Here is a 27390-nt window from a genome sequence, read left to right as displayed (position 1 = left end):
TTGCGGGTGTGCCCACCAGCGCCAACTGTCGGCCAGATACCACTCTCGGATGTAAACAAAACCTTCAATTCTTCTCTGTCGACATTGGCGACAAGACGTACTTTTACTCGCTTTAGAACCTGGAGTTTTCCCATCATATTTGGTGAAGTACTTTAATTTGGTTTGAGCTTTCGTAGTACAGGAGTTTTTCTTCAAAATAAACCTTTGAACTCTTTTTTGAATCGGATTATTTGTTGATGACTTAGATCGATTTTTGGAATTTTCCTTTGACTAATTCAAAATGGCTGACCCTTCTCAAGTTCCTAAGTTTCGAAAGTGTAATGCTAGGGACTGTAATAGGCGTCTTCCAAAGGCTTCTCTCGACCCTCACACTGTTTGTTCCAATTGTCGGGGTAAAACCTGCCAATTGGGAGATCGGTGTGAGGAATGCGTGGGCCTTTCGGAATTCGATTGGATCGAATTTGATAAATATACACGCAGACTAGAGAGAGATAGGGTAAGGAGAAGTTCTTCTAGGTCCGTAGATTTTTCCTCTCCACATGCCCCTGAACCTAATCCTTCCCCTGTAGTGGTTGTTCCTAACCCCCCTCCTAGCACTCAGGAACCGTCTAGGCAAGACATGATGCGTGCTATCCATGCCTTGGGGGAGAGAGTTGAGGCCTTAGCAAGTGACTGTAACCAACTCATGGCAGACGTGAAGGAACTCAAGTGCCAAAGTGCCACGGCGGAAAGTGGGAAAGTGCCTAGTGTTACGCAAAGTGTTGTGAATAGTGTTCCGACCGAGGGTTCGTCTGTTCGTGCCTGTCGTCCACCTAGTCCGGGACCTCTTGCAAGCTCCCAAGCCCAGGGGAGAAGCAATGTCGTACGACTTATGGGTTCGAGAGGCCTTGATCAGCGAACAGACGTTCCCTCTTTGGTATCAGGCGTATCTCGTCAAGATCGCCCCTACCTTAAGACGAGAGAGCCCATTTTTACCTCGTCGTCCGAAGGCGTTTCACGTAAGAAACCTTGGACCCAGGTCTCTAGACCTTTAAAATGCAAGTCGGTCCCTTCAGGACAAGTCCAACGTCCCGGATGTAGCCACTGGGACAGTTCGGACCCGTTGCCGTCATCTGATGACTGCTCGCCGCCTAAGAGAGGCAAAGTTGTGCCGTCTCAGTCGCTAACCCCGTCTGTTACCGCACCCGCTTCCGTAGACCCTAAATGGGTGTTACTGCAGGACATGCAGTCTAAGCTTGCGTCCCTTATGGAGGACTTCAACGCAGAGAAGGTTTCCGTTGAACCTACTGGCCGTCAGCCATCCAAGCGTTCTGTTGTGCGTCCTGTTGACGTTGATGTAGCTTTCTCGCGTCAACCAGTTGGGGTTGTACCTCCCCCGATGCGATCCCGTGTGGATTTCCAGCCGCACGTTGACGTTAGGCAACTCACTGATGCGACTGGTGACGTTCAGGACGGTCACCAACCATCAAAGTTGACTTGTTTTGACGCGGTGCGTCAACCTCCGCAACCCAGTATGGTGTTGACTGCACAACCCAGACGGTCTAAACAGTCTCGGGTGGACGCTGTGCGTCCCCGCGCACCTGTTGTTGTTGACAGTTCCCAGACTGTTCAGCAGTTTCAGGACGCTGCGTCCTGCTCCGTCACGTATGCACCAGTGCGGCCGGACGCTGCGAGTCAAACGTTGCCTACCCCTTTGCCGTTTTCTCATCAGTTATCAGATGAGGAACTGTCAGATGAGGACGTTGCTGAACCACAGCCTGAGGATCAGCCTTCAGAATTAGATGAGCCTAAAGCAGTTTCACCATCTATGGACTTTAGAAAAGTCATGCTTGTGTTTAAAGAGTTGTTCCCTGAACACTTTATCTCTGTGGCTCCTCGTTCGCCGCCGTCTGAGTTCGTTTTAGGCGTTCCTGCTGCCATGCCAGCCTTTACGAAACTCGTTCTCTCTCGCTCATCCAAGAGAGCTTTACGGCTGTTAGGCGATTGGTTAGAAACCAAGAGGAGTTTAGGGAAGACGGCCTTTGCCTTCCCCCCATCTAAGCTCTCGTCTAGATCGAGCGTCTGGTATGCCACGGGAGAAGTTCTCGGCTTGGGAGTTCCTGCCTCTGCCCAGGGCGACTTCTCAAGTCTTGTAGACTCTCCCCGCCGCCTTGCCATGAGACGTGCGAAGACTAGTTGGTCATCCTCGGACCTGGACCACCTTCTTAAAGGCATCTTTAGGGCGTTTGAAGTTTTTAACTTCCTGGACTGGTGTTTGGGAGCCCTGAGCAGGAAAATCTCATCTGCCGATAGGGATGTTTCCTTACTCATTATGTCCTGCATGGACAAGGCCGTCCGCGATGGATCCAACGAGCTTGCCGCTTCTTTCACGTCCGGAGTCCTAAAGAAACGAGAGTCTCTGTGCTCTTTTCTTTCAGCAGGAGTGACGCCATGCCAAAGATCTGAGCTACTCTTTGCGCCCTTGTCTAAGTGCTTGGTTCCTGAAGTCTTAGTTAAGGAAATTGCCTTGTCTTTAGTGCAGAAGGACACCCACGATTTAGTTGCGTCCTCGGCTCGCAAAGCTCCCCCTTTGCCTGCCTTGTCTGCTAGACCTAGGATAGACACTCCAGCGTCCAGGTTTATTCCGCCCTTTCGTGGCAGAGCCCCCAGCAGGGGAGGTGCTCGTGCCGAAGGGAAGAGAGGAAAGAAGAAAGGATCCAAGTCCTCGCGGGGCAGAGTCTGACTGCTCGCAACTTCAGACAGCAGTAGGTGCCAGACTCAAGAACTTCTGGCAAGCCTGGGAGAAGAGAGGCGCAGATCAACAATCTGTGAGGTTGCTCAGAGAGGGGTACAAAATCCCTTTTGTACGCAGACATCCTCTAGCGACGTCTCGCATCGATCTCTCTCCCAGGTACCGAGAGGAAGCAAAGAGACAAGCCCTGAAACTGGAAGTGTCTCTTTTACTAGAGAAGGGAGCGGTGGTCAAAGTCTCGGACCTTCAATCACCGGGGTTTTACAACCGTCTCTTCCTAGTATCAAAGAAGACAGGAGGTTGGAGACCGGTGCTAGACGTCAGTGCTCTGAATGTCTTTGTCACAAAGACGAAATTCACCATGGAGACCACAAAGTCAGTCTTAGCAGCGGTCAGAAAGGGAGACTGGATGGTCTCTCTCGACCTAAGGGACGCTTACTTCCACATCCCCATTCACTCAGATTCCCAACCCTTTCTGAGATTCGTCTTCGACGATGTGGTGTACCAGTTTCGGGCCCTGTGCTTTGGCCTAAGCACGGCTCCTCTCGTGTTTACGAGGCTTATGAGGAATGTGGCAAAATTCCTCCACTTATCGGACATCCGAGCCTCCCTTTATTTGGACGACTGGCTTCTCAGAGCCTCTTCCAGTCATCGCTGTCTGAAGGATCTCAATTGGACTCTAGATCTGACCAAGGAATTGGGACTCCTAGTCAACTTGGAAAAGTCCCAACTGATCCCATCCCAAACTATTCTGTATTTAGGGATGGAGATTCACAGTCCAGTTTTTCGGGCTTTTCCGTCGGCCCCCAGAATAGATCAAGCCCTGCTCGTCATCCAGAAGATGTTGAAGAAAGAACGTTGCTCAGTCAGGAATTGGATGAGTCTGGTAGGAACGCTATCATCCCTGGAGCAATTTGTCTCGCTAGGAAGGCTACACCTTCGACCTCTACAATTCCATCTAGCTTTTCACTGGAAAAAGGACAAGACGCTAGAGGCGGTCTCGATCCCGATTTCCGAAAAGATAAAGACTTGTCTGACTTGGTGGAAAGACAATATCAGTCTACGAGAGGGTCTTCCCCTAGCAGTTCTGAAACCCAACCACGTTCTCTTCTCAGACGCATCGGACTTGGGCTGGGGCGCGACGCTGGACGGTCGGGAATGCTCAGGTCTGTGGAACTCGAGTCAGAGGAGCATGCGTATCAACAGCAAGGAGCTTTTGGCGGTTCATCTGGCCTTGATAAGCTTCGAGAATCTCCTTCGAGGCAAGGTGGTGGAGGTCAACTCGGACAATACCACGGCCTTGGCGTACATTTCCAAACAGGGAGGTACCCACTCACTGACTCTGTACGAGATCGCAAGGGACCTGCTCATCTGGTCAAAAGATCGAGGCATCTCCCTAGTTACGAGGTTCATCCAGGGCGACTTGAACGTCCTAGCAGATTGTCTCAGTCGGAAAGGGCAAGTAATTCCAACCGAATGGACCCTCCACAAGGATGTGTGCAAGAGACTTTGGGCTACTTGGGGCCAACCCACCATAGATCTCTTTGCAACCTCGCTGACCAAGAGGCTTCCAATCTATTGCTCTCCAGTCCCAGACCCAGCAGCAATACATATAGATGCCTTCCTCCTAGATTGGTCACACCTAGATCTTTACGCATTCCCACCATTCAAGATTGTCAACAAGGTACTGCAGAAATTCGCCTCTCACGAAGGGACAAGGTTGACGTTAGTTGCTCCCCTCTGGCCCGCGAGAGAATGGTTCACCGAGGTACTTCGATGGCTGGTAGACTTTCCCAGAAGTCTTCCTCTAAGAGTAGACCTTTTACGTCAGCTTCACGTAAAGAAGGTACACCAAAGCCTCCACGCTCTTCATCTGACTGCCTTCAGACTATCGAAAGACTCTCGAGAGCTAGAGGCTTTTCGAAGGAGGCAGCCAGTGCGATTGCTAGAGCGAGGAGAGCTTCTACCATTAGAGTTTACCAATCGAAGTGGGAAGTCTTCCGAGACTGGTGCAAGTCAGTTTCCGTATCCTCGTCCAGTACCTCTGTAGCCCAAATAGCTGATTTTCTCTTATACCTGAGAAAAGTTCGCTCCCTTTCAGCTCCTACGATCAAGGGCTACAGAAGCATGTTGGCCTCGGTCTTCCGGCATAGAGGCTTAGATCTTTCCAACAATAAAGATCTGCAAGACCTCCTTAAGTCTTTTGAGACCTCTAAGGAACGTCGTTTGGCTACACCTGGGTGGAATTTAGACGTGGTCCTAAGATTCCTCATGTCAGACAGGTTTGAGCCTTTACATTCAGCCTCCCTGAAAGATCTCACTCTTAAGACTCTTTTCCTGGTATGCTTGGCCTCGGCTAAAAGAGTCAGTGAGCTTCATGCCTTCAGCAAGAACATCGGGTTTTCGTCAGAAAAAGCTACTTGTTCTCTGCAGCTTGGTTTCCTAGCCAAGAATGAGCTGCCTTCTCGTCCTTGGCCTAAATCTTTCGATATTCCCAGCTTATCGGAGATCGTAGGCAATGAACTAGAGAGAGTATTATGCCCTGTTAGAGCTCTTAAGTTCTACTTAGCTGGTACTAAACCTTTACGAGGCAAATCTGAAGCGTTATGGTGTTCGGTTAAGAAACCATCCTTACCTATGTCAAAGAATGCTTTGTCATATTTTATCAGATTGTTAATATGAGAAGCTCATTCACACTTGAGTGAGGAAGACCGATCTTTGCTTAAGGTTAAGACGCATGAGGTTAGAGCTGTAGCAACTTCCGTGGCCTTTAAGCAAAATAGATCTCTGCAAAGTATAATGGACGCAACCTATTGGAGAAGCAAGTCAGTGTTCGCGTCATTTTACTTGAAAGATGTCCAGACTCTTTACGAGAACTGCTACACACTGGGACCATTCGTAGCAGCGAGTGCAGTAGTGGGTGAGGGCTCAACCACTACAATTCCCTAATTCCATATCCTTTTAATCTGTCTCTTGAAATGTTTTTTAATGTTGTTTTTATGGATTGTCCGGAAGGCTAAGAAGCCTTTCGCATCCTGGTTGATTTGGCGGGTGGTCAAAGTCATTTCTTGAGAGCGCCCAGATTAGGGATTTGATGAGGTCTTGTTGTATGGGTAGCAGCCCTTGATACTTCAGCTCCTGGGAGTCTGTCAGCATCCTAAGAGGATCGCTGGGCTCCGTAAGGAAGACGTACTTACAAGGCAGAGTAATCGTCTAAGTCGACTTCCTTACCAGGTACCTATTTATTTTGGTTTTGTTATATTGATAACTGTCAAAATGAAAAAACTCTTAGCTTATACGATGTAAACATATTTAACTCTGGTCTCTATCCACCTCCTTGGGTGTGAATCAGCTATTATATATTCACCGGCTAAGTTAAATATTTAAAAATGATATTTTAATTATAAGATAAATTTTTGAATATACTTACCCGGTGAATATATAAATTAAACGACCCTCCCTTCCTCCCATATAGAGACGCAGTGGGACGAGAAGAATTGAAGGTTTTGTTTACATCCGAGAGTGGTATCTGGCCGATAGTTGGCGCTGGTGGGCACACCCGCAACCTGCATAGCGATCGCTCGCGAGTTTTTTAAGTATGTTGTCTGTCGAGCCGCAGAGTTGCAGCTATTATATATTCACCGGGTAAGTATATTCAAAAATTTATTTTATAATTAAAATATCATATTTTTATTATTAATTGCTAAGCTACAACCCTAGTTGGAAAAGCAGAATTCTATAAGCCCAGGGGCTTCAAAAGGGAAAATAGTCCAATGAGAAAAGGAAACAAGGAAAAAAAATAAATACTTTAAGAATAACATTAAAATATCTATATAAACTATAAAAACTTTAACAAAACAAGAAGAAGAGAAATTAGATAGAATAGTGTGCCCGAGTGTACCCTCAAGCAAGAAAACTAACCCAAGATAGTGGAAGACCATGGTACAGAGGCTATGGCACTACCCAAGACTAGAGAACAATGGTTTGATTCTGGAGTGTCCTTCTCGTAGGAGAGCTGCTTACCATAGCTAAAGAGTCTCTTCTACCCTTACCAAGAGGAAAGTAGCCACTGAACAAATACCTCCTGTGAAGCAAAAGCATAGACATAAACTAAGTATTTTATCAGTCAGATTCTAGAAACAATGTTTAAAAGAAAGCTAACTATCATTCCTAGATAAATTTGTATACAATCTTCAACTGTAACTAGTCCACTGCAGGACAAAGGCCTCGGACATGTCATTCCACTCCCTGTTTATAGGCTTTATCTCTCTGTATACCATGGCACTTCCACCAATTTTCGGGGGTTAGCTGACATCAAACAAATGAAAAAAAGGGGACCTTTCCTCTCTACGCTCCTCCCAGACTGACGAAGGACTCATCCTTCCGGATCAAATTTTGTACAAGTTGTAGAAGCTATTCAGCAGTGTGAGGTTTTTCTGATGTGTATTGCATCAACTAAATATATCTGACCATTGGATGTTGTTAGAGTAACACATATTGGCTCATTATCGATGTTTGGCAACAAATCGGTTGTGGGTTGTACGGTGGTATATGCTACATGTAGTCTTATACCTCTCCTTGTATACAGTGCTTGTGGAAAGTCTATATAACACTGCTCCTTATAATTTCCATATACAGTTCATCATTATATATATAATTATATTTTATGATTTTATGCAACTTATTCTATCTTATTTTAGTAATTGATATTTTGATAATGTCCTTTAGCAATCCGATATCCTATAATATTTAACCCTTTCACCCCCATGGACGTACCGGTACGTCCTTTCAAAAAACGGCTATTTACATTGTTTGCATATTTTTAATAACTTTATGAGAAACTTCAGGCGTTTTCCAAAAGAATGAGACCAACCTGACCTCTCTATGACAAAGATTAAGGCTGTTAGAGCAATTTGGAAAAGGTATTTTGCAAAATGTGCTTGAGAAAGAAAATGCCTGGTGGTAAAAGGTATAAAATGTATTTAAAAAAAATAGACTTAAATCAAATAAATCTGATTCAAATATAAAAAATCAATTTTTCATTTTTTTTTATAAAAGAATAAAATAAAATTTCCAAACCTGTTAGAAAATAATAATAATGATAATAATGATAATCTGTATTTTTTAAGTAACGAACTAATTAACGCAACTATTTTGCAGTGGCATTTCAAAATCAGTCGAGGCTACACCTCGAAAGGAACCAGCCAGGGATCGTCCAGAGAGACCGGAAAAGGCCCCGCCTGCGGCTCCTGACATAACCCCGGTTGCCCGTCCTCAACCAGAAGTTTCATCTTCCAATGCTTCTCAGGTAAGTTTTATTTCTGTGGCTGTGTTCTCTATGGTCAGACTCAGATTGTGAATGTGGTAGAAAAATGGTTTTGTGTGTGTATACTCCAGGGCATGGATTTCTGGGCTCCACCTGTGCCGCTCTGCGAAATGCTCCTTTTACATCATTTCTAAGGTATATAACTGTTATGAAAAAGCAGTGCGGCATAGGTCTCTCGCCCAGAAATAGATTTTTCCTTCGTCAAAATCCCTTTTTTAGTCCATTCCTAAGTTTGCGAGTTTCTTGATATTTGTTGTCTCAGTGGTGTTGAAGTTTACATGTGTGGAAGGTCTTCAATTTGCAAACATTTGGAGATACAGACACGAATCCAGCTACACATACATCACATACATATACCAAGGCCCTTCCCCCAATTTTGGGGGGTAGCTAACATCAAATAAATGAAACAAAATAGGCGACCTCTCCTCTCTACGTTCCTCCCAGCCTGACAAGGGATTCAACTGAGTTCGGCTGGTACTGCTAGGGGTGCCACAGCCCACCCTCCCCAGTCATCCACAACAGATGAAGCTTCATAACGCTGAATCCCCTACTGCTGCTACCTCCGCGGTCTTCCAAGGCACCGGAGGAAGCAGCAGGGCCTACCGGAACTGCGTCACAATCGCTCGCCATTCATTCCTATTTTTAGCACGCTCTCTTGCCTCTCTCACATCTATCCTCCTGTCACCTAGAGCTTTCTTCAATTCCCCTCTTTTCATTTGTTTTGATGTCGGCTACCCCCTCCCAAATTAGGGGAAGTGCCTTGGTATGTGTATGATATATGACCAGTAACTATCTATTCTTTTTTCATGTATGGTTTGTGTTCTTGCATAAAGTAGACTTTTTGGCAAATTTTGTTCAATAATGGCCTAAGGTAGGCTTCACCGAACTTGCAGGCCTATGATTTTCAGCTGCAAAAATCAAGAAATAGTCTCATTTCATATTGCAAATGTTATCTTGCTTACTGCGCTAAATTATATATAGTTTTGTTACGGTATTTCATAATGAACTTTTGATACAATAGCTGAGATTACGATTTCAGTTGAATTTGTTTTTGTATCTCCGAAAGTTTGTGAGTTTAGGACCTTCTGAAGTATGAGACCTTGAAATTTGAAATGTTCTAACCCACTGTGATATCTGCATTGAGACTGCTATCAATTATTAGATTTAGTGTATAGTAATTTAATTGATTATCTTTGATAGATTTGATAGAAATTATTGTTTTTGTTTCATTAGCCTAGGGCAGTGTTTCCCAACCCTGGGGTAAATTACCCCAGTGGGGTAATAGACCCGTATTTTTGGGGTAATCAAGATGTTCTGAAATTGAATTATTCACATTTTCTGTAACCAAGCCCAGAATAGAGAAAATTGCACAGGTAAAACATGCTCAACCGTCACAATGAAAAACCAAAGCAAATATAAAGTGATTACTAAATAATATCTATTTATATTGTTACATTGAATATTCTGCACTGATGATGGTTCATTTTGATATCCATTAAAATGGAAAAGTTTGCATTTGTTTTGGATCCTTAACTATAAGCAGCCAATAGCGGGCTACATGATCCATACAGTTCATCAGGTGGCTGCAAAAAAAACATCCGATGCTACCGGGTACATGTTCATTAGGGTAATTGATTAGTTGGAAATTAAATTTTGGGGTAATCATTTAAAAAAGGTTGGGAAACACTGGCCTAGGGAGACATTCCCTTCCCTTCTTTTCATTCAGTAAACTTACTATTGCAGATCAGGCTGTCTCCCGTCGATCAGGCGCCCCGCCGGACGCAGGCCAGAGTCCCGAAGAGGCGCAAGCTGATAATCGACGCGGAGATTCACTTGACGAGGGCAGAAATCAGAGATCAGTGTCAGAACACGAAGATAGCTCTGAGGTGTGAGGTATGTTGTCCATTCCTCCGTTCCTCCTTCCTTTCTCTCCTATTATTATCACTGAATTTCCCTTTCAGTTGAATGACCAAATAGACCCCAACACTGGTCTTTATAGCCATAATTTATAAATCCGTCTCTGAAGATGTCCAATGATATATTATTTCTAAAATGTCAGTACATGTACAGTATGTAAATCGTTCTCTCTCTTGTATAACTTCTGTTGTTGCTTTGCTTTTGTTTCATCTAATTATAAAACTCGTTACTATTTTGATATTTTCAAATGTTTCTTTTATTCTAGAGTGGAGTAATGATCAGTTTATTTCTCTCAGGAACCCGAGGAGGACGCCGTTGATATCAGAACCCTCAAGTTCATGGACGCCCAGAAACTGTTCTCGTCCCAGCCCCATCGAAACATCATGGCTCGACCCTTGGAGAAGCTCATCACCCGCCACTACAGGGTCCTTCAGGAGCCCACGGATCAGAATCAGAGAGGCTATTGTGATTTGAGCCCGGAAGCAAGGCGGCAGTTGAGGGTAAGGCCTAGTTTTGAAAAGGGGAAAGTAAGATTAGATTCTTACAGGTACAGTGAACCCTCGTTTATCGCGGTAGATAGGTTCCAGACCCGGCCGCGATAGGTGAAAATCCGCGAAGTAGTGACACCATATTTACCTATTTATTTAACATGTATATTCAGACTTTTAAAATCTTCCCTTGTACGTAGTACTGTTAACAAACTACCCTTTAATATACAGAACACTTAATGCATGTACTACAGTACCCTAAACTAAAACAGGCACAAATATTAAAGGCGATTTTATATCATGCGTTTCCTAAACACGCCAAAAAGCACGATAAAAAATGGCAACCAATGTTTTGTTTACGTTTCTCTGATCATAATGAAGAAACAAACGCATTTACTGTACACATTTGTGTATAGGTTAGTTTTTGCATCGATTATATTGATTATTCAATACAGTATGTTGATTTTGTTATTACCAATATGTATATACATATGGGTTATGAAAAAAATCCGCGAAGTGGTGAATCCGCGATGGTTGAACCACGAAGTAGCGAGGGTTCACTGTACTGTATTGCTACGGTACAAAATAGCTTGTGCCGTGTTGCTCGATCGCATGATACTCAAGACTCCGTGCTTTTTCCTTTGAGCTCCTGCCACATTTGAAATCTGTATACATGTCTGAAGTATGATATATAAATTTGACAACATAAATTTTGGGAAAACATTTATTTTCAGGTCATCATATCGCGCCAATGTAGAACCCACTGGAGTGCGTTGTAGTTTGCCTCTGAGGTCTTGATAATTCTCACAGGGATTTCCACATTTTTTTTACAGAGGAGTGTAGTAGTAATCCTTGTCCTCTGTTGTGTGGGGGCAAGCCATGCCTTTTATTGAAGTGGCCTCTCTCCTTCCTTTGCCCAACTATATCTTCACATACAGCAATGGATCTTGCTGTCTGTACAGTGGTCCCACAGATGACGAAGTGGAGATTGGCCGTATTATTCGGTTGTAAGTTTGCTTCTCTGCAGTGTAATGATCATGTTCATTAAGCTAAAACCCTCTCTTACAATCTGCAGTTCTTGGGGATGAGACAGTTTTGTCTACAGACATAAGCAGCTTCATCATCTAGTTAGAGATACTTCTACCTTCATTTATGTTGTGGTCCCAGTTGTCAGGGGTCCAGGGCTGCCATTTGATTGACGAATGTCTCGTAGATTTCCTTTATGGTCGGCCATGACACCGGTCTTTACTCTGCTGTGGTTGTGAGAAGCTTTTGTTTCATGCCAGTCATTGCTTGGGGAAATTTTCAATTTTTCATTAAACTAATTCTAAAGACCCTGTATTGGAGATCATAGTTCCTAAATATCTTAAGGATTCTACCTCATTAATCCTTTCTTCATTGAATGAAATTTCATTTTCCATTATATATTCTGTTCTCATTGTCTCTGTCTTCTATTTATCTTGAGCCCAACCTTGTGTGATATTTCATGCATTCTGGTAAGCAAGCATTGGAAGTCCTTTGATGTTCTGCTGATAAGGACAGCATATTCTAGGTCAGTTTATTTCCTATTATCGAACTAGTCCAATCCTTCTCCATCATCTCAGACTGTTCTGCGCATTACAAAATCGTTGAGGAGGATAAAAAACATAGGTGACAGCACATTCCCTTTGGCAATGTCATTGCGAAGGTTATGTTTTGATGGGCGGTATATTCGTTTCTGTCTGTCTGTGTGTTTGTGATATGAATATCTCAAAACTATTTGACCAAATTTTGTGAAATGTTGTGGGAGGATTGGCTATGCTCTATGAACATTTTGATTAGATTTTGAGAGATATTGGGTTAAAAGTCAAAGCAAAGGTCATGAAAAGTTCAAAAACGTCTTTTTGCCATTTCGTGGCCAATATTTATCTGATTTGCATGAAACTAGTGCTAAAATATGCATGATTTAATTGCCTATCTTATGATTTGCAACATGATATAGGCGAACGTATGCGCTCTACTAAGTCCCCATTCTATTTATTACTTTGGAAAGCTGTCCTGTTGGATTAATAACTTCTTGAAATGTTTGCAAAAGGCATTATAATTAACCATCTTTTCATGTATATCTTGACCTTCACAGATGCCTGGCGCCCGCGCGGCTCCGGGGGAGGTCAGTGATTTGGCCGACGCGTCCGCAGTCTCGGCCCTAGAATCCTCGAAAGAATCTGGTCGAAGAAGGTTTGTATGAGTTGTTTTTGTCAACACCTCTATCCTTTATATGTGTTTTCTCATTTTAGCCAAAACAAATACCTTGTGCTTATATCTGTCAGTGTCCCTCTTGCGATCAAAAGTTGGCTTTACTGATCTATCCTTCCAGTTCTCCTTTGTCGTCTGGCTGCTTCCAGCTTTTAGTCACCATACCCACTTCCTTCTGCCATCTTGTGAAACTGTTTATTTATAGTGAATTGTGTAACCAGAGGATAATTCCCCTCTGAATTCTTGCTCTTCCGTACTGGTGTATTTGTAACAAATTTTACAAGTCTAGTACAGGGGCATTGCATGACATACAGTATTAGCAGCTAAAGTTATTCATTTCTGTGGATGGAAGTGTAGAAGGTTATTTAGTTAACTAGGCAAGCTTGACTTTAAGCTTTGCATGATATAAAGCGTACATTGTTGCCAGGAATTCTAAAGCATTGCATGATACACAAGTTCTGTGCTAAGTTCGTAGTGGCTTATCAGTGGTCTGCTGGTTGGCTGGTTGGCTAGGCTTACCCTCCAGTAACTACCACCACCTCGTTTTGGATCAAACCAGCCTTGTCACAGCTTTGCTGAAATCATAGTCTTTATTAAAAAGACTCAGAATTGAAGTTAGGAAAAAGGCAAATAAACCAGTAGTTATCGACTTACGACCGAAATAGGGATTGAAAGATCTGCTACAAATATTGAACTTAGAAAGTGAATTTTCCGTAGATTTATTATGCTGCGTCATGACTCGGCAATCCAAGTCATTTTATCAATATTTTCTTACTGTATATCATTATTTCATTTCCTTGTTTCATAGGATATATGATCTATAAAAGCATTTTTGTATTTTATTTTTCGATTTCGGAAGAATTTCAACAATCACTTTTTTTGTTTCCCTTTGGTTGTGATCAGCTGATCTTAAGATCCCACTACCTTATCGAGAGAATGCGCACATACAAATGACAAAGTGTTTCTTTTGTATAATGTCTTAATTTATTCAAAATATTGATATAGCAGCATCAATATGTTACAAGGTATCATAGTTTTCATACAGTTCGTCTATAGCCATTATTATTAGTTATCATACGAATACGTTCTCTCATTTTGCGTGTGTGTAAGGTTAGTTCATTTACAAAACTTGATACGGTATTTACATTTTAGTTCATTAGTAAGCCTCCGTATTTCATTTTACATAATTGTGTATAGTTGTGGTACAGTAAAGCTTTTCTATATTATATTTTTAAATGTCGCGAGTATTTCAATAATCAACAATTGCATGCTACAAAAGTTTTCTTCTGCCACCACTTTTGTAGCAGTTTTAATTCTCCAAAAGTATTTCACAAAAAGGAGCGCAGTTTAACACCCCAATGGAGTTTCATGAAAGATTTGACATGAGTTTATCACAGGAAATTTTAGTGTCTCAAAATATTAGTTTGAAGTACGAATATAAATAGTTATGAAGTGATCAAATCAGTTACAATCACAGATTCCTTGACAAAGTTGATTAGGGCAATTAAGGCACTGGGAACGAAGAGAGATGTTCAAGTTAATCAATAATGGAAAATAATTGTGCGATAGACAGGACAAGGCTCGACTCTGCTTCTCAATTAAGATGAATGAAATAATTCTTTCATCCGTCACATGCTTTCTTGAGCCGTGTCTCGTAAGGTGGGAGCACGCCATGGTCTCCTCTGTGTCTGGGTGCTAGAATTGCAATCAGCAAGTAGGTCAACCACCATAGTTACTAAACAGTCCACCCCGTCTACGTCCTCAATACCAGTGGGAATCAAAACAGATCTCGGTGTTTCACTAAATCAACAGAATACTGTTACTAGAGAGAAACTGCTTCTGATTTTCTCAAGTAGAACATGGAAGAGAAGTCACAGCTCATCATCTTCCTGCCCTGCTTCCCATCTTGTTTTTACTTTATATGAAGTTACGTTACTCGTGAAACTAATCGTTAGGTTATTGGAAGAAAATCCCTCTATTATTTGCTCGCTTTCCGCTGGAAATATGACGTCACCAGACACACGATATGAACTCGACAGATATTAAAACTTTTCGAACGTATTTCTTACTGAAAATTATACTGTATATTATCCATAAAAGAAAATACTTACCAAGATAAGTCAGTTCATATTTATACGAGAAAATAGATTATTTCCTATGAAATGCTTGTCCTATTAGTGTGCTATTTCTGACGTACGTGTGACGTCATCACAGTAAAAAAAAAAAAACGAAGTCAGTTGCATAGGTCGTAAGTCGACTATTACCTATATTTTAAAACTCCATGATATTTTTCAAGTTATAGATACAGTACCTGTTGATGTAATATTCGTTCATTATCAAATCTCTGTCAATGATGAGGAAAGTTGTGGAGGCTGTACATTTTTGCACGAGATATATCAGCACTTGACCGCCATCTTTCAGGGAACGATTAATGCATCCTTTAATTCACGTGTTGTACTTGAAGTGACCCGTTCTCTCCTGGCATGTTCTAATCTTCTAACCTTAAGACTTTTAGTGTGTTCTCTAGTTTATTTCAAGTTGATCCCACTGGATCATTTACCCTTCGCTTGTAGTGCTTGCTTCTTACTTAACGCTGGCTCTTGTGATTTCTGCAGTTTCCTCCAAATCAGCACTGGCCAGCATGAAGCCAGTACCGTGGCAGGTCTCATCTCAGAGCTGATCCCAATTCAAGGTTTGTAGGAGTAGGTAGATAGCCGTGTTAGAGGTAATTGTCTGGTAACATAATATTTGAGGACAGATGTCTATTTTCCACTTATTTCAGTACTCTAGATTCTGGTGTAATATATAATACAGTAGTTTCTTGAAATTATTAATTTTAAATGTTTTTATTTCTATGTTTTATAGTAATGATGTTTTGTGTAGGTAATGTACTGTAAATACTGATAGTACAGTATTGATGTGTTAAAATTGCTGACTGATGTCCGTGGATGTATTTCCGTGAGTGGGTTCTCCAAAATCGGTTGACTTAGCCCAGCCGTTATTAGCGGGCTTTAAACCCTAATTGGAGAAGCAGAATGCAAGAGACCCCAATGGCCCCCAATAGAGAAAGCAGCCGAGTATGTCACTTATTTTGTTGACTTAACCCAGCTTTAAACCCTAATTGGAAAAGCAGAATGCAAGAACCCCAGTGGCCCCCAATAATTGCCCCCAATAAAGAAAGCAGCCAAGTATGTCATTGATTTTGTATATGTTTGTGAAGGCTATAGAGATAATAAAGCCACAAGTTATCTCGGGATGTTCTTTTGGAGCTAATAGTGAGAACAGAAGTAGAACTAAGATAAACTTCTGTATAGTGAGAGAAAAACTACATTTTTACAGGATGCTGAGTTAGAAATAAGATAAACTTCTGTATAGTGAGAGAAAAACTAAATTTTTACAGGATGCTGAAATAGAATTGAAAAATGGTACGCCACTGTTTGCAGTGTTTTGGCTGCTCTAAGAGTTGAGTTCCTTTTAGCTTTCTCCGTTAGTGGTCTCCAGAAGATTACACCTTTCTCACAGGAAAGATAGCTAACTGATTTATTCATTGAATTATACTCCCTCTTAGAAGTAAAATTCCATTGAAAACTGTCTAATCACTGTGCCTGCAAAACTGAATTAGTTGGAAGCTAAGAAGTATAAGGACAATGATTTCTTATACGTGGTTACTCTTGTTTACCCCTGAATATCTATAGCACTGAAATGCTTATGCCCAGTGTTATGAATTTATGATTACTGCAGCTCTCTTAGGTTAAAAATACATTTTGAACTGTGGTCTGGTTAAACTACCGAATGATGGCGTCAATAAACACACTGGGTACCCACCCAGTGTTCTCGCATCTTTCCAATCTCACTACCACGGGATTTCTGGGCTTGTAAGCAAGCGCTGCCACTCAGTTTTTGCAAACGGTGCATTGGCGAAACACATCACACTTCATTGATCTTACCTAAGACAATTTCCCTATTCTGTTTTTGACAACAGAAGATTGCTATCCTGGTATTAATATATATTATTTACATTCTTAAAGCTATTGAATGCTGAATATAGTACTCAGTATGGTTGTGTCATTCCCCTCTTAAGGGAAATTGGCTTATCCCATTACGCTTGTTAATTAGTGATGATACCTGTGTAGTGTTCTTGGTCCATTACTTTACATACTATATACACATGACATGTGGTTTGGTCTAGAAAACAAGCTTGTTGCATATGCAGATGATGCTACTCTCTTTGTGTCAATTCCATCTCCTGAAAGTAGGTCTGGGGTTGGTGAATCCCTTAATAGAGATCTAGCTAAAATTAGTGCATTGTGCAAATTATGGGGTATGAAGTTGAATCCTAACAAAACTCAAAGTATGATTGTAAGTAGGTCAAGGACTGTGGCTCCTCAACATTCGGATCTCGGCATCGATAATGTTTCTTCAGATTTGTACGACTTTCAAAATTTTAGGTTTGATTCTAGACAGCAAATTTACTTTTGAGAAACACATTAGGTCTGTGTCTTCTTCAATTGCACAAAAAATTGGCTTATTGAGAAAGTCTTTCAAGATTTTTGCTGATCAATCTATTCTGAAGAAGTGTTTTAATTCTTTCATTTTACCTTGTTTCGAGTATTGTTCTCCTGTCTGGTCTTCAGCTGCTGATTCTCATTTTAATTTGTTGGACAGAAACTTACGGTCTATTAAATTTCTTATTCCTGATCTAGATAGAGTATTAATCTCTGGTACCATCTTTCAATTAGTTCATTATGCATGTTGCATAAGATTTGTCATAATTCTGATCATCCTTTACATTCATATCTTCCGGACAGTTCTATCCTGTTCGTAATACTAGGCAGGCAGTTAATTCTAATTGCCAGGCCTTTTCCATCATGAGACTTAATACTACACAGTACTCTAGAAGTTTTATTCCAGCTGTTACCAAGTTGTGGAATGATCTTCCTAATCGGGTAGTTGAATCAGTAGAATTTCAAAAGTTCAAACTCGCAGCAAATGTTTTTATGTTGAACAGCCTTACATAAGCCTATTTGTAGTTTATAAATCAAATATCTATTTTAATGTTAAAATATTTTATTTTAATTTTCATTACTTCCAATATCATTTATTTTTATCCTTATTTCCTTTCCTCTCTTGGCTATTTTTCCCTGTTGGAGCCCTTGGGCTTATAGCACCTTGCTTTTCCAACTAGGGTTGTAGCTTGACTTATTAATACATACATATACCAAGGCACTTCCCCCAGTTTTGGGGGGTTGCCGACATCAAACATATGAAACAGAAAAGGGGACCTCTCCTCTACGTTGAGACTATTATTAATAATAATAATTAGAAATTGTAACTCATTTTCTAGTTTGAGAGTTCTGTTTTTATTTAGGAATGTTAAGAAACTTAAAAAATATAGCTGTTGAAATCCTTAGATCATAGAAGTTTTGTCTGTGAGATTCCCTTAACAATTGCACAACTGTGTCGAAGTTTCACTGGGTAATATTTCTTCTGTATGTTTCGTTTTGTTTTAGATTTCCTGTGTTTGTCCTCGTCCAGAGTTACAGATTGTACGTTGTCCTCACGTGTTCCTTAGATGTGTCGTGTCGCTCACCCAGTTGTCCAGGCCATTGTTTAAACCTATATTTACACATTCTTGTTCAAGAGTTCATTGGCTGTGCATTTGGTTTTACATACGAGGCCTGCAGATGAAGTAAGGTTCTTTTCTACAGTATATAGATTTTAAGAATGATATATAATATTGCATTATCCAAAATGGACTTCTTTACTTTCATAATTAATACAGTTTGGTGCAGTAATACAAAACCGTTTTTAAACAGAGGAGCAAGCAGCCGAACCACAACCAGATGGGACCGAGCCGTTTTTGATAAATGGGGCTCCCATTGAGCCCCCGCCAGTCGTAGATTTCCCGGTGCCTTCGGACGTAGTATCGAGACCAAAGCCAGGAGAAGGAATTCGCAAAGAACCCAGTAAGTGGATAGATATATTTATAATATTCCTCATTAAGGTACATCTGAACTTCTGTTGATTTACGTCTGTTTGCCGACCATCTTCAGAAATGTTTGCCTCTGTGGATTTCTGTTTTCAAGATTTTAACTTTTATAAGAAACATACATACATGCATATACCAAGGCACTTCCCCCAATTTTTGTGGGTAGCCGACATTAAAAAAATGAAAAACAAACAAAAAGGGGAGGACCTTTCCTCTGTACGTTCCTCCCAGCATAACAAGGGACTCAACTGAGTTTGGCTGGTACTACTAGTGGTGCCACAGCCCACCCTCCCCCATTATCCACTACAAATGAAGCTTCATAACGCTGAATCCCCTACTGCTGCTACCTCCGTGGTCATCCAAGGCTTTTAGGTTTTATAAATAAGATTTAAATATACATTAACCACAGACTTTTATATAGAAATTATGTCTATCCTATATTTTTTATATTGATATTTTATTAGCTCTTTTATAAAAAGAAAAATTATTTTTATCCTATATTTTCTGGTAGGCCCTGCTGCTGCCTCCGATGCTCTAGATGACCGCGGAGGTAGCAGCAGTAGGGGATTCAGCATTATGAAGCTTCATCTGTGGTGGATAATGTGGGAGGGTGGGCTGTGACACCCTAGCAGTACCAGCTGAACTCGGTTGAGTCCCTTGTTAGGCTGGGAGGAACGTAGAGAGTAGAGGTCCCCTTTTTTGTTTTTGTTTCAATTGTTGATGTCGGCTAACCCCCAAAATTGGGGTAAGTGCCTTGGTATATGTATGCATGTATTTTCTATAAGCTTTAGTCTAAGTATTTTTACCTTCCAAATTGAATAGGGCCAGCTCTGTAAGATTGGATCTTGACTCATTGGGTTGGTTAATCTCTTCCTTTTTAATAATAATATTAAACTGCAGATCTTATGTGCGATACTAAAGACAGTCTTCCCCCATCTATAAAAGTTTAATATTCATTATGAAAATGAGTTACTGGGTCTAGCATTTATTCATCTTGGGATATGATAAAAAGTAGTTTACAAGTTTACAATTTCCTATTAACCCTTTTACCCCCAATGCTATTTGGAACTTTCCAACCCTTAACCCCCAGGCGTTTTTCTTTTTCAAGCACGTTTTGCAATATATTTTTTTTAAAATTGCTCTAACAGCCTTAATTTTCGTCATAGAGATGTCAGGTTGGTCTCATTATTTTGGAAAATGCCTAAAGTTTCTCATAAAGTTATCAAAAATATGCGAAAAAATGTAAAAAAAGTTTTTTGCTAGGACGTACCAGTACGTCCATGGGGGTAAAGGGATGAGTTTTGTGAAACGTACCAGTACGTCCATTGGGGATAAAAGGGTTAAAAGATTATTTTAATATCAATTTATATATTGTGTACTTGATTCTTCAGAGAGGCCAAGGGAACTAGACGAAACCATCACCCTGGCATCGCCGAAAAAGACCCCGGTTCCTCGCGAGACGACCTTTGGACTGTTCGAGTCTCCTCCAGCAACCCATCGCAGAGGACCACCTCCTTCGCCCATGGGGGGTTTCCAACACGTGACCGTCGAAGCAGAGATTCATGCTCCGTCTAGGTAATTGCAGGCTTGGAAACAGTGAACTTCATGCGTCCGAAGTATTTGTCCGTTTGTTCATACGCTGTTGAATTTGATATATCAGGAGGTCCTCAACTTCCACCCGTTAGGAGATAGAGACATAAATTGAATTGAAATCATAAATATAAGATATTGTATCAAGGGTTCATAATGAAATACTGTATTATGTAATTTAATGCAATAAGCAAGACGACATTTGCAATATGAAAGATTTGTTGACTTTTGCAACTGGAAGGCGTAGGCATGTGAATTAGGTGAATCGTACCATGCGCTTAAATTATACAAAATTACAACTTGAAAACTGCTTCTTGGAATATTATTTGGTTTGTAAATTGGGGATTTTCTGTACTAGTAGGGTTTTATATATATATATATATATATATATATATATATTTTTTTTTTTTTTTTTTTTTTTTTTTTTTTTGGACAAAATAGATTTGAAAATTAATGAATACAGTATGTTATATGACCTGTTGTTTCTGTACTACAGTAGTACAGCTCTTTTTTTTTTGTTCTTTTTGTTCTTTTTTTTTCTTTTTTTTTCTGACAAAATAAATTTGAAAATTGATGAATGCAGTATGTTATATAACCTGTTGCTTTCAGTAGCCATCTGTTTTGGCGTTATTTGAAAATATATACAGACCTTCAGTATGAATGATTAAGAAATTCATAAGGATATTCCTAATAATGAACTTTCTTTATTTTGTTTGTTTTTTACCCAATTTCACAACTATCTTCTCCCCCCTCAGCAAAGACGTCCCATCCGAGTTGCCTCCCAGAGCGGAACGGACCCCAGAGAGACCGGCGGGACTAGGAATCCCCAGGATGGAATTGACTCCAACAGGAACAGCAGCCATCCAAGGAACCGAAGAGTTCGTCGTGAGTGAGGTTCCCTTCGCTCAAGGTGGGAGTTCAGACAGCGATCGCGCGTCTCGGTCTCGGTCGAGGAGAACACCGCACGTCGCCGGAACAATCGCGACTCCAAAATCGTACCACCTCACCCACGCAGAGTTAGCACAGCATGTTTTGAGCCAAGGGGAACGTGATAAGCCCGCCACATTTCAAGATTTTCTCCCCCCTAATCCAACAAGGACAGATGCCGCTAACCTGTTCGCCTCGTTGCTTGGTACGAACTCTGTCATCCAATGTAGTGTTTTTCTATTAGGAAAATCAGTGAAGTCCTTTCCTCCTTCTTCGTCTGCATCTTTTCCCCACTTCTGTCGGGTCAATGTTTCTGACCAGCTTTCTCCATGTACCTCTGTGCCACACTTCACCACCGGTTAATCCCTTTGATCGAAGGTCATCCTTGATACGGTCCATCCACCTTCGCTTTGTTCTCCGTCTCCTTCTCGTTCCCTGTACTTCCATTTGCATCACTCTCCTCCAAATATACTGTTCATCTCTTCTCATGACATGACCATACCACCTCAGTCTACTTTCTTGGATCTTATCTGATAGTTCTCTAACTCCTGTGGTACCCCTAATTACCTCATTCCGTAGCGTACCTCTTCTTGTCACCCCACACATCCATCTCAACATTCTCATCTCTACCACATCCATCTTCTTCTCTTCTGTCTTCTTTATTGCCCACGTCTCTGCTCCATACATCGTTGCTGGTCTCACAACTGTCCCGTGTACTTTACCTTTCAACTTAACCCCTATTTTCCTGTCGCATAGTATTCCACGCACTTCCAATTCTTCCATCCTGCTTGTATTCTGTGGTTTATTTCTGAAGTCCTTGCCATCTGATGTTTTATTCATGAAGACTGTGTTTGTATATCTGATATATATTTTTTTATAAGTAACTATTCCTTTTCTTTTAGTTTATCTTTGCTTTCTTACTAATGTAGTAGAACATAGAATGATTTAGTTTTGATTTTAAAATGTATGGAAGTGTCACACATACCTTTGTTCCTATTTCGAAAACAAACCATTGTTTTAAGCTTGAATGGCTGCTTAAACTTTTATTATTGTTATTATTATTATTATTATTATTATTATTATTATTATTATTATTATTATTATTATTATTACTTGCTAAGCTACAACCCTAGTTGGAAAAGCAGGATGCTATAAGCCCAAGAGCTCCAACAGGGAAAAGTAGCCCAGTGAGGAAAGGAAACAAGGAAAAATAAAATATTTTAAGAACAACACCGCCAAAATAAACATTTCCTATATAAACTATAAAAACTTAAACAAAACAAGAGGAAGAGGAATTAGATAGAATAGTGTGCCCGAGTGTACCCTCAAGTAAGAGAACTCTAACCCAAGACAGTGGAAGACCATGGTACAGAGGCTATGGCACTACCTAAGACTAGAGAACAGTGGTTTGGTTTTGGAATTTCCTTCTCTTAGAAGAGCTGCATACCATAGCTAAAGAGTCTTCTACCCTTGCCAAGAGAAAAGTAGCTACTGAACAATTAAAGTATAGTAGTTAACCTCTCGGGTGAAGAAAAATGGTTTGGAAATCTCAGTGTTGTCAGGTGTATGAGGACAGAGGAGAACCTGTAAAGAATAGGCCAGACTATTCGGTGTATGTGTAGGCAAAGGGGAAAGTGAACCGTAACCAGAGAGAAGGATCCAATTTAGTACTGTCTGGTCAGTCAAAGGACCCCATAACTCTAGCGGTACTATTTTTTTATATAAGTTAATAATAGTAGTAGTTGCTGGGTGGTAGAGTAACCCCCAATTTTGCTGGATAGTATAAACATACATCGTAGCAAGAATTGGGCTTTGGTAAACTTTTAACGAGGTATTGGAGATGAATTTTATTTATTCTTACGTGGATACAACCTTCAGAGTCACAAACTCCCGGTGTATTGCTCTCTAGTCCCAAAAAAAGCTGCAGTATTGGAAGACTCAATTCAACATCCGTGGGAAGGACAAGACTTTTACACCTTCCCATCGCTCTTGTCTGATTCGTCAGACCTTAAACAGAGTCTGAACATCCAAGGGAGTTGGTGTAACGCTAGTGACTCCAGAGTAGCCAGTGGTATCCAGACCTGCTGGAACTTCCCACAGGAGTGTCAAGAGAACTTCCAGACTTACCAAACCTGCTATGCTAACCTAACAGTACAATTCTTGTACCCTATACGGCTGGAGACTACCCAGCGTCTCCTCCAAAAGACCAACTACAAAGCAGTTTTCTGGATACATTTGAGTCTTCCGCAGCAGTTTACCAGGCAAAGTGGAAAATCATGTGATTGGTGTCAGGGGGAATATTGCTCCAATCAAAGCCACTGTTCCCAGACTTTAGTGTTCCTAATGAACAGGAAGGCCCTTCAGTCACTGCGGTGAAAGGCTGCCGTTGCCCTTGAGCCAAGTATTCAAACTGAAACGACTGGATCTCTTAGACTCTTGGTAACTCAGCCTTGATTCAAAATTTTTGGGAACTCTCAGCCTTGATTCAAAGTTTTGGGCAGTCTTTCCCTCCTCGAGAATTGAAACCACCCCTCTTGGGATGTGACTAAGGTCCTAGGACCTTGAGAATAGCCCTGTACAAACCTGTGCGTAAAGCCTTAAACAGACCTTACCTTAAAGGCCGTCTTCCTCCTTCCTTTAGCTTCAGCCCAGAGAGTGAGCAAATTACACGGTCTATCTCACGTCACATTCCAGAGGATGGAGAGAACTATGTCTTTTTTTTCCTGAATTTGACTAAAACCCAAAATCCAATTAATAATATTAGATTTGACTCATATCACAATCTTATAATTCAAAGAGGTAACTGATGACCTGGATGACATGTTACTATGTCCCATAAGATCAGTGCGTAAATATTTATATAGAGTGCTGTATCTTAGGCGTAAAATCTCCAATTTGTTTGTGAGCACTGCCTGCTCCAAAAAGAAATTATCCAGAAATACTATTTTATTTAGGTTGAGACACTATCATGAGAGCCTTTAAATCCTCAGGGGAAGCAGCTCCCTTGAGCACAATATACGTGGGCTTGCCGCCACCATAGGGTTCCGCAAAAATCACTCTGTAGCATAAGTTGTAAAAGCTTGAGTTTTGGAAGACGAACCACTTTTTCGAACCATTACTTAGAGAATGCACATACAGGTCGTTAGACACCTTTTCTATAGGCTTCTTTTATTGCTGTACATAATCTAACAATAATCTCTTCTAGGACAAGTAACTATTTATCTCACGCATCTGTTAGTCTCTGCTTTATAAGGGTATGTAATGGGCTCTTAAGGTGAATGGTCATCCTGATTGGACTTGAAGCCTTCACTTGGAATCCACCTTAATGCAAGTAAAAAGGGCTTGAGGTTGAATACTTGTTTATATAATGGATGGATAACGGGGGCGGGTGGGCTGTGGCACCCTAGCAGTACCAGCCGAACTCGGTTGAGTCTCTTGTCAGGCTGGGAGGAACGTAGAGAGGAGAGGTCCCCTTTTTGTTTCATTGTTTGATGTCAGCTACCCCCCAAAATTCGGGGGGAAGTGCCTTGGTGTATGTATGTATAATGGATGCAATATTGAATTTTTTTATACTATACAACACGATGTTAATTTCATTTCGCCCTGGTAAAGTATTTCATTCTCTAGAATTGAATGTTATGCCCTGCCTCTATGAGCTGACTGCACTGTTCACAAACAATTACCTTTGATCTCTTACTATTACTAATAGTATGTTGAGAGAGAAAGGGCTGACCTCTTATCCTCACAGAAACTTCCTCCTCCTTAAGGAAGACTCCCCTTTAAATGACTCGTTTACAAAAAGTCCCACCTCAGGTGAGTGTTGCGAGGAAGCGCTTTGAACAAAAATTATGCGTCATGCGCAGCAGTTGCCTTGCAACGAAGCAGGATGCAATCAAACCCATTTCTTTTGATTGTCTGGTCGTAGAAAAGGAAACTAGAAGTAACCCATGTAAATTACTCAGGTTTGTATAGATAGGAAAAATACAAATTGTATAGAATTTGTAGTATTGTTTCATATCTTATTTTGGGTGTAAAGATTAATAAAGTGAATACGTTTTTTTTTTAACCCTTTTACCCCCAGGATATTTGGAAATTTCCAACCCTTAACCCCCAGGGGTTATTTTTTTTTTTCAAGCACATTTTGCAGTATATTTTTTTTAAATTGCTGTAACAGCCTTAATTTTCATCATAGAGAGGTCAGGTTGGTCTCATTCTCTTGGAAAATGCCTGAAGTTTCTCAAAAAATTATAAAAAATATGGAGAAAAAATTTTAAATAGCAGTATTTTGCAAGGATGTACCGGTACGTCCATGGGGGTAAAGGGATGAGTTTTGTGAAACGTACCAGTACGTCCTTTGGGGGTAAAAGGGTTAAGCTAAGCATGTCAAAAAAAACAAAATAAATGGATGTTTGGCTGTAATCGCCAGCTAGTGTGCCAAGCCGTGAAGCTCCACGAACAGGGTCGAGCATGAAGAACGACGCAATGTACTATTTCCAACAGACTCGTGACGTCATCAGTGAAAAAAGTAGACAGAAAAGCGAACCGGTAAACTATTTTTGCCTCGATAAAGGTTTATATAGCAGTTCCAGTTTCCTTGAATTTATACACCTAGTAATGGACTCAGTTTTGTATGTACATACATATACCAAGGCACTTTCCCCAATTTTGGGGGGTAGCCAACATCAATTGAAACAAAACAAAAAGGGGACCTCTACTCTCTACGTTCCTCCCAGCCTAACAAGGGACTCAACCGAGTTCAGCTGGTACTGCTAGGGTGCCACAGCCCACCCTCCCACATTATCCACCACAGATGAAGCTTCATAATGCTGAATCCCCTACTGCTGCTACCTCCTTGGTCATCTAAGGCACCGGAGGAAGCAGCAGGGCCTACCGGAACTGTGTCACAATCGCTCGCCATTCATTCCTATTTCTAGCACGCTCTCTTGCCTCTCTCACATCTATCCTCCTATCACCCAGAGCTTCCTTCACTCCATCCATCCACCCAAACCTTGGCCTTCCTCTTGTACTTCTCCCATCAACTCTTGCATTCATCACCTTCTTTAGCAGACAGCCATTTTCCATTCTCAACATGGTTTGTATGTAGTTAGGAAAAATACAAATTACTTTAAAAATGTATGATTGTTAATTATCTGTTACCCTTAATTTACTGCACTTGCAGATTGTTTCTCAGTGGTTGCATGAGTTTTTCTCAATTGGTACAGTGAGAATGAATTCCATCAATGTTGTTGAGTCATAAATTTATATAAGCCTAGACTTGAATCCTGATTTATTAACCCTTTTACCCCTAAGCTATTTGGAACTTTCCAACCCTTAACCCCCAGGTTTTTTTTTTTTCACGCACATTTTGCTATATATTTTTTTTAAATTGCTCTAACAGCCTTAATTTTCATCATAGAGATGTCAGGTTGGTCTCATTATTTTTGAAAAGGCCTGAAGTTTCTCATAAAGTTATCAAAAATATGCAAAAAAGAATGTAAGTAGCAGTTTTTTGCAAGAACGTACCGGTACGTCCATGTGGGTAAAGGGATGAGTTTTGTGAAACGTACCAGTACGTCCATTGGGGGTAGAAGGGTTAGGCACAGAACTGTAACTAGAGTAAAGCTTTTAATTGCGCTGGAGTAAAGGCTAAAAGAATTTGGATAGGAAGATTGAAGAAAGAAAATTAAAGTGTATATCAATATTAGTTTGGTCTACCCATTCATGTTTATTCTTTACTTTTCCAATACTTTGGTACCTTTTATACTTTTGCTTTGCTTTTTGCTTTGTTTGGACTATTAATGATTTCCTTTATCAGTAATATATTACATTTTGTTATTTATTACTTAATTTTGTATTTTTTGCAGGAATGCACAAGGCGAGATCAGTTGAGCTCTCGCAGAAGGAGAATTACGGCACCATCTACGTCAAGAAACTGTGAGTCTTCGAGAACCTGGAAGAAAACCTCCTGATGCAGGTGTTGATCAGCTTGATTTTCGTCAAGCTGAAGCCATTGCTATGATGACGAATCTCCCCCTGTTGGGGGCGGATGAAAGTAGCATTTGATCATTTATTTTCTCATTTAAGGATATAAAGATTTTTTGGGCTCAAGCCATGGCGTCCTGATGGAAGGTTCCTGTTTGGTAGCTTCCTTGGGTATAAGACTACTAAGATATTCCCAGAGAATTTA

The 27390-nt window shown here is 40.9% G+C and overlaps 1 protein-coding gene across 1 annotated transcript in view; it reads left to right on the top strand.

The window, feature by feature from the left end:
- Nucleotides 1-27169, top strand: part of LOC137632587 (fibrous sheath CABYR-binding protein-like) — a 39433-nt gene extending 12264 nt beyond the window's left edge. Inside the window, exons 5-13 of the mRNA XM_068364619.1 lie at nt 7892-8039; nt 9801-9950; nt 10271-10474; nt 12582-12679; nt 15313-15389; nt 18514-18663; nt 20078-20261; nt 21032-21408; nt 27068-27169. Of these exons, the coding sequence (XP_068220720.1) occupies nt 7892-8039; nt 9801-9950; nt 10271-10474; nt 12582-12679; nt 15313-15389; nt 18514-18663; nt 20078-20261; nt 21032-21408; nt 27068-27141 (1462 nt within the window). The 3' untranslated portion in view covers nt 27142-27169. The remainder of the gene's footprint in view (nt 1-7891; nt 8040-9800; nt 9951-10270; nt 10475-12581; nt 12680-15312; nt 15390-18513; nt 18664-20077; nt 20262-21031; nt 21409-27067) is intronic.
- Nucleotides 27170-27390: the final 221 nt, after the last annotated feature.

This window comes from Palaemon carinicauda, chromosome 3 (assembly GCF_036898095.1).
Source record: "Palaemon carinicauda isolate YSFRI2023 chromosome 3, ASM3689809v2, whole genome shotgun sequence".
In the NCBI taxonomy this organism is placed as follows: Eukaryota; Metazoa; Arthropoda; class Malacostraca; order Decapoda; family Palaemonidae; genus Palaemon; species Palaemon carinicauda.
Note: the sequence above shows the minus strand (reverse complement) of the source record. Positions and strands in the feature narration are given on the sequence as shown.